The 12,486-nt window shown below is 42.4% G+C and overlaps 1 protein-coding gene across 5 annotated transcripts in view; it reads left to right on the top strand.

Moving 5' to 3' along the window:
• IMMP1L (inner mitochondrial membrane peptidase subunit 1) overlaps positions 1–12,486 on the top strand; it is a 231,369-nt gene that overhangs the window by 203,395 nt on the left and 15,488 nt on the right. For all 5 annotated transcript variants that reach the window (XM_086955824.1, XM_086955826.1, XM_086955825.1 and 2 more), the window contains one exon: positions 3,254–3,364. In XM_086955824.1, coding sequence (XP_086811950.1) covers positions 3,254–3,364 — 111 coding nt within the window. The remainder of the gene's footprint in view (positions 1–3,253; positions 3,365–12,486) is intronic.

The raw sequence follows: 12,486 nt of genomic DNA, 5'->3' as shown, positions 1-12,486 counted from the left end.
GCGACAGAATAACATTGTCCGTATATAGGCTAATCTTGTGAGTATCAGCGCCGAACCTGACCCCCGTGATACCCATATTGGACCGAATGCGTTGAGCAAAAGGCTCCATATAGAGCCAAAATGCAACGGGGATAGTGGACATCCCTGTCGCGTTCCCCAAGTGATGGGGAGGAGGGCTGATTTACAGCCATTCACCCGCACCGCCGCACTAGGTGCCGCATAGAGGCACTGAACCCAACGCAGGAAGTTATCTCCCACCCCAAAGGCCTTCAGAGCAGCAAACAGGTAATTCTAGTCAACCCTGTCAAAGGCCTTCTCCGCATCAATAGAAAGCAAGAAGGCCTGAGTCCGAGAGCGATGACCCAAGTCTATGAGATGGAGCAGCCGCTTTGTATTGTCTCACCCTTGCCGCGTTGGGATGAATCCTGCTTGGTCCGGATCAATGATCCCATCCATGAGTGGGCTCAGTCTCGCAGCCAGCACACTCGCGAACAGTTTCGCATCTATATTGAGCAACGAGATTGGTCTGTACGAACCGCAATCCTTGGGGTCTTTCCCAAGTTTAAGGATGACCGTAATCGCCGCCTCAGCCATGGAAGGAGTCACGACCCCGCACCAAGAAAGGAGTTAAAGAGACAGGTTAAATTAGGATCCAGCTCCACACCGTAAGTTTTATAAAATAAGGCAGAAAAGCCATCCGGCCCCGGGGACTTAGCTACCTTCAACCGAGCAATCGCGAATATGACTTCCTCTATGCGGATCATGGAATCTAAAGCCTCCGCCGAAGTCTGGCACACTGGCGTAATGCCACAAGACGCCAAAAAGTCTGCTATTCCCCCAGAGGCCACTTCCTCCCTCCTGTATAGGGTCTGATAAAACTGTCGAAAGGAGTCCACAACGAGGGCATCAGTGGATTGCTCAACTGTGAGGGTCCCTAATGGATTGGATAGCCGCCAACTGAGTTTGTGCCTGAAATCTGTGCGTCAGCATCTTCCACCCTTTGTCCCCGCTAAGGTAAAACTTGTGTCGTAAGCGCAATAGTGCATGTGCAGCCCTATCCAGATCAAGGTGCTTTAACATGTGTCGTTTCATCTCCAATTCCCTCCAGACCCTCGGAGCCCCAGTCCTCTTATGTATCACCTCCAAGCCGCCTACCTCTTTCTCCAATTCAGCGCACTTCTCCTTGCACAGGCGAGAATACGCCGCTGCGAGCGCTATAAACTCTCGCGGCACTACCAGTTTCACGGCCTCCCAGACCGATGCTAGGGGTGTACCCTCCAAATCATTATTGGCAAGGTAGTGGATAAAAGTGTACCGTATCCGCGTGACTACTGAGTCTGAATGAAGCAAGGAGTCGCAAAGGCACCAGCCAGCCAGCCGGCGGTAGCCGAGCACCATGGGAGGTAAGCAAAACCGAGATAAGGGCATGATCCGACAGGGAGCGTGGCGTGATTTCAGCCGCTGATAGATGAGGTAAGAGAGAGGATGTGGCCAAAAAGTTGTCCAAGCGAGCATACATTTTGTGAGCTGCAGAATAGTAGGTGTAATTGCGCTCTAGGGGGTGCTGAGCGCGCCATACATCATGCAACCCTCCCTCCAGAAGCCACTGCCTGCCTCCCTGCGACATGGCCCCCGCCATGCAATCCCTAACGCCAGCGTCACTTGAGGTGCCACAGTACCCCTTCTGCGCCCCGGGTCCTCGCCCAGGTCCCCTGAAAGCTGGTGTGGAGCCCCCAAAACAACTCCAAACCCCTACCCAAACCCCCTCCCTAACCCCAACCACAGAAAAACCCCAACTGAAAAAAGACTCTGAGCTCTCCAAAAATAACAACAGTCTGTCAGATAGGCCCAAATAGCAGGAAAACATGGCGCCTTCATAGAACCCTTCCGATTCCCGATACAGGACACACCAACGTCCGAGGACATATAGAAAATTATTTAATAGCACAGACTTGTAAATATCTCACAAAAACAGTTCTGTCTAACCTGCCGTACCATAACTAATGTACCATACCTTTCAACTGCATTGACTTTGTCTAACCATTCATATCTATGTACCGCACTCCATCTAATATGACTGTCTACCATACCCAACCTTCATATCTCCCAAGCAAACCTACCATACCCAACATACATATATAACTCGCCTCCCATGACTTCCAAATCTAACCTAAAATACCAACCATAACTTACTGTTACGTCACACCTGCCTACCTAACCTGTCATCCTAACCAGCTTATCATGCCTACCCTAGAAGCCTACATACCATACCTCCTTGCCTACCATACCTAACTACCATTCTTACAATACCTTACCGACCATAACCTACTTACTGTGTCTAATACAGCAAATATAGTAATCCATACCTACCTACCATACTTACTTTCATTATAATTAGCCTACCTACTATACTATACCTAAGCTACCATAACTACCCTGTCTCCACTTCTGCAGCATGTATATCTTACTCGACCCCGTAGGCGGAGGCTTTGTGAAAAGGCAAGGTTATGCCTAGGAGATCTCTAGCAAGGGCTTTAAGTATGGGAGCCTACAATGTCTAATTCGAGGGACCTCTAGTAACAGTCAAAGATACTGAGACCTGCAGTAGGAAAATGTTGCAGCTTTTGAAGTGAATTTAAATGCACATGCCATTGCTTGTTTAAAAAACGCAAGACCTTTTGGCTTGCCAATGCGTGTTGTTACTTTTTGCGTAACTATATATAATGATTCTGGTTGTTGGTGGTCATTATTTCAGTATAATGTGTTGTGGACACTGCTTCAATGTGGAAAGAACTGTGATCTTAATTAGAATGTTGACAAGCCCACTCCGATAAAATGATGAGATTATTCGTAATTGATGCCACAGCCAATTACCATTTAGTCCATCACGAGCCTTCTAACAGGTCTAGCCTTGGTACAGGCCTCAGGATGTTGACGAGTGTGTGGGCCCCCTTTCATGTGGTGACTGTGACAGTCAACATCCTAATGACCTCTTTGAAGTCTATTAAATTAATGACCCTGTCACACTACTCCAACCTCGAGGATCTGCAGTTTAGATATTCCTATTGCAAACTACTGATTTTGGAGCTAGTGATGATCAGATAGCTTAAAATGTTTTTTTTACCTAGACTGTCCATTATTATTGCAGATGGAGAATGTATAAAGCGTAAAACTGATGTAAAAAAAAATCTGAAAAGCAGTCAGATAAGCATTTTTATTTAGGATGTTCTATACATGTTATCTTCCCCTTCAGGTACCGAAAGGACATGTCTGGTTAGAAGGTGACAATCTAATGAATTCCACAGATTCTCGCACTTATGGCCCTGTTCCCTATGGACTGATAAGGGGGCGCATTTGTCTCAAGGTAAGCGTACATGTTGGTGTGAGACAACAATTACTTGACTAAGTGTCTAGGCTGCTAGTATCAGAATCTGCTATGAAATAGTAATTTGGTATATGATTTAGGAGCAATGGAATGTTGTAAGTATTTTTGGAAATATAGGGTGATGTAAAGAATGGAACTACTCTCGATTGTTATCATTTTTAGCATGTATTAAATTTTGTGATTTTGGAAAATAACTTACATCCTAGGATTTTCTTTAAATCAAAAATAAATAGTTCTCAGTAGGAAAAACACACTTTTGGTTTGGAGTTCAGAAATATTAAAATTGTATTGTAAATATACTGGTCAGCTCATATCGGGGTGTAATTATCAATGAAATATTCTTGAAATATATAGCCTAGGAAAAACTTCACCACAAATCTTAACTATGTTCTATGTATGTATAAGGGATTCTGTTTGAATGGCAGTGTGCCAGGCACCACAACTTCCTTTTGAATTAAGGACAATACAATATATAATGTCAAATTTGTTAAAAACATAAAAGAGTACAATATGTTTACAAATCTACCACAAGGATCATTCTCCGGACCCACCCTGTTCCACAACTACTGACAAACCTCCACTGCCTCCCTTTCTAGAAGAAATGGCAGTTGAAGTGCCTCACGCATGCCTACAAAGCCCTCCATGACTTATGGCCTGCCTGCATCAATCGTCAACTGAAATTCATCCAACCCTCTAGACACCTGTGCTTCTCTTCACTCGCCCTCACACACATCCCCGCATCCATCATAGCCGCAATGGTGGCCGCTCCTTCTCCTACATCACTGCCTAGACTTGGAACGACCTTCCCTTCCAGCTCCTTACAGCCCCCTAGCTGGCAGACTTCAGAAAGAGACTCAAGACCAGGCTCTTCAACAGAGACACCGTGCCCAGATACCCCTAGGGTTGACTTTGTTGCGCTTCACAAATGCTGATTGATTGATTGATTGAATGTTACTTGGGAAACAAGAAACACTTAAACTCCCATTATAAAATTAGATGCCAGAAAAATAAATCATACAACTTATTTCCTATGTTTCAAGTTTTTTTGTTATCTAATATTAATAAACTTCTGTTCCCTTCCCCATTACTTTAAGACAGCCTCTCTCTAAAGCTGTCAGCTTTGACAGTTGTGAAAGCCATCCCTCAGTTTCTCTGCTTTCATATTAATATGGGGAACGCTTACGTGGGCAGAGGTCAGCCGCTTTTGAACTTCAGCACTTAGGGCCATATGTGCGATTGTTACATTTTGCGAGTTCCTAATTGCGACTTTTTGCTGCTTGCAATTATGATGTTGCAAAAAGCGATGTACAAGAGTGTGTTTGACACGGTTTGTGATTCCCAGTGGGTCGCAAATGGACCTGCCTCATCAATATTCATAAGGCAGGTTGCAATTTGCGACCAATTGGAAATGGCCAAAATCACAGCAGACCACCATGTCTGTGATTGCTTTTTCAATAAAGCATTTTTTTTGTTTTGCAACCGGTTTTCCTTAAATGAAAATGGGATGCATTTCAAAAACAAAAATGAAAAGTTTTGTTTTCATTTTTTAAGAGTAGGCAGTGGTCCGTGGAACCATGTTTGTGCCCACATTCGCAAAGGTCAATGGGTTACTGCATACTTGAAGTAGGTGATAAACTGCGGATGTTTTGCAACTGCATTCCGGTCACAAAACATTCATACATCCCCTGCTACTTGCTATTGTGAAGGGATGCCCTTAACATGCCCCTTTCTTATGCAGATTTGCAATCCCTATTATGCGATTTGGTAATAGGTTACTGACTCACAAAACAGGGTTAGGACATGTCAAAAGGCTGTTTCGCGGTTACAGACAGACAGATTTTCCGTTTGCGACCTCTAAAACCTTTTGTACTTGTGACCTTATTGAAATTCTGCATTGCATGAGAGTATGCAGGAAATTAGTAATAAATACATTTTAAGGACTCGGAATAAAGGCATGCATTATTACGTTGTGCAGCGTAATAAAACTTAGCTGTGGTGTAAAGGGAGCAACTGGAGAACCTGAAACGATTGACTTCTAATGGGAAGGAAACACCTTTCTCGGGAAAAGAAGCTTTAGCAAAGTCAACAGGTCTGGCTGTTTTAGAAGTGAAAATTATTCTTGATTGATTGGTGAATTTGTATGTGTTAGGTGGAAGCCTAGATACATTTGCGAAAAAGTTAATGGAAAGATAGACTGAGTGAGGGCATGTATTGATGAAAGAATGAAGGACATTTTAGCTATACATACATCATATTTCAGTGCCTAAAATGAGCATTCAACTTTTAAAATGTAATGTGACTAAAGAGCATCGTTTTACGTGACCTCTCTTGTGTAAGGGATACAAGTAATATTATTTTACTTATTAATGGCACTTTTTTCATCAATTAAGATTAAACTTGTGACCTGCAGGACACAGTGGATATCTGCTGCAAGCAATTAACTTGCTCAGGTAGTTTCCAGCTATTGTAATGTATTGATCTTCCATAGACCTTCTTGTGAAGAGCATTGTTGAAAATATTTAGAAGTCCAGTTGACCTTTTTTTTTTTTTTTTTGCACAAGTGTTAGGTAGAACATCAAAGCACAAATAGTTGTCGATGTTCATGGTTGACCAGGACCTAGGTGCAATTTCTGGCTAACCCAATGGAGTAGTGGTCGGTTAAGCCGTGTGTATCTTACAGGTTCAAAGAATTACCATGGAATTGACCTTATTTAGAGTTTAGTGGACAGAATACCCTGTCGAAAACGTGGCTGATGATCTGTCCATCATATTACAAGTGTGTTATAGTTAATTATACTCTAAATATGATGGACGGCACATCACCACATTTTGACAAAGTAGCTTGCCTGCCTATAAAGTCCTTAGTCTCCTTTTCAGTAGATGCTGAAGTTGGCAAAGATCCTTCAAAGTTGGGTACCACCGAAGCCTTTAGTTCTGTATATATGTACATATTATTTCTATAGCATGAATTTGAACATGTGCAGCGCTTTGCTGCCATTTGGCTAAGTCCAGCATAAAGTCAACAAGTAATAGGAGAGGTAGCTGGTTTGTGGACTATTAATGCACTGTGATATAGTGTTCTTTAAAGAGGAGTAGCTTTAACTCTTCCCTAAATTGGAGTAGCGTTATGGCAGTCCTGATGGATACAGGGATGTTGCTCCAGATCCTGGGTGCATAGATTTTTCAATTTTACACTTCAGTCTGATGATCTCTTGGCTGTGGTTATGCAGAGAGCCACCAGAGATGGTGAGCTTGTCTGCAATATAAGTGTGGGTGCTGATTGTGATGGCTTTGTTAAATAGATTTCTAGAAAGTACGGGTCAGCAAGGGGAGCCAATAGCGTTCCTTCAGAATGGGGGTGATGGGATCATATTTAGTCACGCCATTGAATGAAACGTGCAGCATCAGGGGTGCCAGTGTGGATCCAGGGCGGCCCTGGATCACGGCATTATAGGTTCACCGGCAAGAGTACAAGGGCTTGAAAAGCTGTTCTGAAGTCAGTTTCCGTAAGGAACAGTTTCACTTTCTTTAGAAGAGAGAGCTGGTACCAGGCTGTCCTTGTTTATTTTTAATACGTGTTCCTTCAGGGTGAAGTTGATGTCCAGGTTGAATCCAAGTGACTTGGAATTCAATAAACATTGCGGTTCGAAGCCATCAAGGTTCATGCCATTGAGCCAGGTTTGTACTGTTTCTTGCTTGTTCTCATTATTGGCAATAGCAAGAATTCTGTCTTGGTTGAAACTCCAGATTAATTTAGCTCTGGTGTGAGAAAGTGAATTATTAATTTGAGAGGGAATGACTGCACCAACTTCTTAGGGCACAGTCTTGCTAGTTGCCCAAATAGTTCGTTGAAAAAAGCTGCCCCACATGTGGCATTTAACACACGTGCAGTACAACTTTCCACAGGGAACTGCACAAGTACAAGAGGCACCACACAACATTAAGGTTAATAAAAAATACAGTAGCATTTTCAGATCAATTTAGAAAAATGAAGAAAATTGCAATAAGCAGAATGGCAAAACTGGTAAAAAATAGGGTTAGAAAAAGTTGGCCTGTTTTTTTTTTTTTGCACAAGTGTTAGGTAGAACATCAAAGCACAAATAAGTGTCAATGTTCATGGTTGACCAGGACCTAGGTGCGATTTCTGGCTAACCCGATGGAGTAGTGAGCAGAGAGCCACCAGAGATGGTGAGCTTGTCTGCAATATAAGTGTGGGTGCTGATTGTGATGGCTTTGTAAATAGATTTCTAGAAAGTGAGGATCAGCAAGGGGAGCCAATGGTAATCCTTCAGAATGGGGGTGATGTGATCATATTTAGTCAAGCCATTGAATAAAACGACCAGCATCAGGGGTGCCAGTGTGTATCCAGGGCGTCCCTGGATCACGGCCTTATAGGTTCACCGGAAAGAGTACAAGGGCTTAAAAAACGTTGTTCTGAAGTCAGTTTCTGTAGGAACAGTTTCACTATCTTTAGAAGAGAGAGTTGGTACCAGGCTGTCCTTGTTTATTTTGGATACGTGTCCCTTCAGGGTGAAGTTGATGTCCAGGTTGAATCCAAGTGACTTTGAATTCAATAAACGTTGCGGTTCGAAGCCATCAAGGCTCATGCCTTTGAGCCAGGTTTGTACTGTTTCTTGCTTGTTCTTATTATTGGCAATAACAAGGATTATGTCTTGGTTAGGTTGAGTGGCTGGTAGGGGCTGAGCATCTACGTCTGAAAGGTGTGCAGGCAGTGTTTGAGGCATTTGATGCCTGAAACAGAGGAGACTTTTCGGTAGAGTTATATATTTTTTTTACATATTGGTCAACCTTGATGCTGTTATGTGTGAGCACCAAGCAATCCCAGGTAGAGGTTGAAGGTGACAGAGTACAGTATAAAACCCTAGGGGGTTCTACAGGTGACAGGGGTCGTTTTAGTTCCAGAGATGCCAATGTCCACAAACTGGTGTCAGTTGGAGAGGTAGAAGGAGAACCATTGAAGGACTTTGCCAGTGCATTCTATTCAAGACTCCATGGTGCATTTGAGGGTGGGATGGTTGACTATGTCAAAGGGAGCTGAGAGGCCCAGCAATATCAGGAGGCAGGGTTCATCTACATCTATGGTCAGGAGTGCATTGTTTATGTATGTAAGGTAGCAGTCTGTGTGCTGCAGAGCGATCTGAAGACAGACTGGTAATCAAGCATGAGATAGTTAGCATTGATGTGATTTTGGTGTTGAATGTAGACTGCTTATTCAATGATCTTGCTGATGGTGCCTGAAGAAAAAGTATATATAGTGCAAAATAATCATCCTTGTTGTAATATCTTGGCGCTAGGCTAAATACAGACAAACGGGAACAACTGAGCTAGACCGATTGACTAGAATAGCCACGTTTTTAAAAGCTTTTTGAACTTTCCAGCATAATAGTCTAATCAAAGGTAGTTTATTGCAGTGGAAAGGAGCGAAATAGGAGAACCATCTTCCATCATATTTGGCAGTATGAATTTGCAAAGTTTGCAAAACGGATTTGTCTTTAGATCTTAGCAGTCTGGTCAATTTGCGTTGTTCAAGTCTATTTTGCAGGTAAGATGGAGCATTCCCATTTAATGACTTGTGTGTAAGACATAACTTAAAAATGATCCTTTTCCTGATGGGTATCCAATGCAAGGAGTTCAGGATTGGAGCAGAAAAGGATCTGGATGGAAGATTGCAAACCAGTCTGGCTGCTGTATTTTGTAAATTTTGGGCCCTGTTAGACGATTTGGGAGTAGAGCGCTCAATAATAAATGCCCTGATGTCTTTATATGCTCATACCTCAGCTGCAGTACGTTTAACTCAAGAGGGGGATCTCACCGATAGCTTCAAATGCTCGAGAGGTGCGTCAAGGCTGTATTGTAGCCCCTTTATTTTTTATTCATGCTGAATTTTAATGGGCTTAAATCTGCCATGATATCTCTGCATGTCGATACCCAGAGAACGGGTACTGCTTTATGCAGATGCCGTGCTTATAGCACGCACCCCAAGAGCATTGCAAATTTTAATTGATAGATTTGTCTCCTTTATGAAGGGATTACGCCAAGCTGTTTGTGATGGAAGTGGGCTGTTGTGGGAAGAGTAAAACATCTTATAAGGCAGGCTCTTACAGCATAGCCAAAGATCCAGCTTTTAAATATCTCAGGTGCCTATTTGTCGGCACATTAATCTGGAATACCCTGAAAGAAGAGAAGGCGAGGGACACGAACAAAGCAATGGGAGCCATCGCAAATTTTGCACATAGATTAGGTACATGGTGGCCTTGGGTGATTTTAAAATTAGATCTATCAATTTGTATCTCCAAGGCCGGGTATGGTAATGAAATTTGGGGCTACAAGGAAGTGAGGGACCTACCGCCGACGCACAATAAATACCTGAGACGGGTATTAAAGGTCCCTCAAGGTACCCCCTCCTACTCAGTCTACAAAGAACTCGGGTGATGTACGAATCAGATTTATTTGCAGTTAAGCCTCTGCACTGTTGGCTTTGAATATTTGGTCCAATGAGGAGGCCCGCTTTAACCAAGAGATAATTTTGGAGTGCCTTTCATTGGAGCATGCCCTTAAAATACAGTGGCTAAGATACATTAAAGAAACACTCCATAGTCTAGGAAGATCAGATATGTTTACAAATTGTAGATCAGTGAAGAAAGAGGATAAAAAACTAATCAATGATCTATTCTTTAAAAAGTTTAGCGCGGAGTGAGAAGGAAAGGAATTGTTAAAACTGACAGTCAGAGCACATGCCTTAGTGAAATCAGTGCAGGGAATAGAACATTATCTTACTATTCTAACCAGTGCCTATGATCTTTTTTTAGTTACCCATTTTAGATTTAACATGTTTCACCACTTAGTGACCTCCTCTATCGGCTTTGTAGCGCAAACTGAAAAAAGAGGGCCTTGCGGCTGCGACAATAGATCTCCACAGGATACTTTACATTTTGTCTTCTTATGTAAATATTTTACGTTTCCTCGGCGAAAGTATCTTAAACCATATTTAAAAGACCTGGGTTTTAGACAGGCTAGAATTGTGCTTTTGCACATGCAACTCTTGCAGAAAAAACACACTTTATTCGTGGTCACACACTTTTTGAGGGCAATGGTGACATCCAGGATTAAGATCGAGGGGGTGTTTGTACGAATTGCAATATGTTCAAATAGCAGAATTTTATGGTCCTATAAGAAGAGAGCAGCATATTGTGTCGTTATTTTAGAAGTTGTGAAAAAATGAATTATTCTTTTTAATGAATTTGCTATTTTAATGTATTGTATATTTTATGGCTGTATGATTTGCAGAGTAAAGATTGTATTAATCTCAATCCAGACTTTGCTTTGGTCAGCAAAGTCTTGTTCGCAGCCACCAATAAGGCATTTCCATAGTCCAAACGACTTGTGATCAAGGCTTGCACAAGAGTTTTTCTGGAAGCTGGAAGGAGCCAAGGAAAAACCTTTTTCAATAAACGCATAGTAGCGAAACAGGTTTCATAAATAATATATGCAAATACTCTTTCATGGAGAGAGTAAGATCCAATTTAACACCCACGTTTTTTGCGAGATATTATCGAAGGCTGCTGTCAGATCTAGGAGTAACTAGCATTGCTGGGGTGCCTGCATCCAGGGACAGTCTAATAGTATCAGTGACAGCGACCAGCACTTTCTCTGTGCTGTGGCAACCTCTAAAACCAGACTGTGAAGGGTCAAGGAGCCTATGTTTTTCCAAGAATGCAGCGAGTTGCTTATTTATGATGTTCTCCAAGGATTCGCCAATGAGAAGGAGTAATGAAATTGGGCTGGTAATTAGATGGAATGCTGTGTCAGCATTCTTGGTGATCCTTGGGGACATCTTCCAGCCCCGGAGTTCAGGTAAAGAACATAAGACACCTTAGGCTTCCTCAGAGGCAGGTCAGGTAGAATTCCTTCTTTTCGATCATTCATCCACGACTTCAAAATGTTCACAATCATCCATCACAGTTTTATAGCACTTCTGGTCTTGCTTGCTTGCGATGTATCTGAGAAGCCTTTGTCCAACATGGCAGGTGTCAGGCTCTCCCCCCTCGAGCTCCTTGTCTCCTTCCATATCCATCCCTATGGAGATAAGGAATTGCTTCATTTTCCTACTGTGGAAGCAGGTTTCTCCCCTTTTGGCAGCAGAGATAAATGCCAGAGAGGGCTTCCCTGATAAAAGGTTTCTTTCACCCATGGCTTCTCTAGGCATAACCATGCCAAAAGCCTGTCCTCAAATGTTCTTTGTCTGGCAGCCTATTCCTGTCCACTCCCAACTGGCACATAATCAGGTAAATGATAAGCAATTACACCTCTCCAAATTTCATGTTTTCAGAATTCATCTTATTGTTCTGTTTGCAGAGGAATTTGTCATGCCTCTTCAAAGCCTAACCACTATCAAGAGGGAAGCCAAGCAGAATGGATGTAATTACTTCCAGGCGATCCAGGCAGCACATAGCATGTTTTAAAAATGTCCTTCCCTTTGTAGTTAATAAAAGCTACCTTCACCATTGAACAGCGTTTTTGAAAAATATTTAAACATAATTTTGAATCCCGGTTTTGGCATGTTGCTGGCTTAAATTGTAAAACTAGACTTTTATTCTAACCCAAGCCTTTCAAGAGACAAATGTCAGTTTAACTATACCCTGAAAACAATATTGCATAGCAGTTTACCATAGGAACATACTTTTCCATGAAGTATTTATCATGTCATGTCTCACTTTTATACAATATTCACCCAACCTTTTGGGCTACATGTGGGCAATTTCCCTCATGTATAAAAGAAATCTCTGAGTGTTCACTGCAGAAAGCTGCCATTGAGAAGGATCTTCTTCCGAATAATGGAGGCCAGATTCAACATCCCAAACTTCACTTGCTGAACTTAGATGAAAGCTCCTGAACTCATACACTATGGCCACCTAAACCTTCTTCATGGATGTGCTGAGAGATGCCAAAAGATTAATGGTGGTACATATTTTTTAAAGTGGAAAAGATTCAGCATCTGGTGCTCTCTGAACAATTTCAATCCTCTTACTTTTCAGGAAGACGCTCTTCTTCCGTACATCCTCTTTCTTGCGAAAGCAAAA

The sequence above is a fragment of the Lissotriton vulgaris genome, chromosome 2_1, assembly GCF_964263255.1.
Source record: "Lissotriton vulgaris chromosome 2_1, aLisVul1.2, whole genome shotgun sequence".
NCBI lineage: Eukaryota > Metazoa > Chordata > Amphibia > Caudata > Salamandridae > Lissotriton > Lissotriton vulgaris.
The sequence above is the reverse complement of the archived record's forward strand: the minus strand, read 5'-3'. Positions and strand labels throughout refer to the sequence as shown.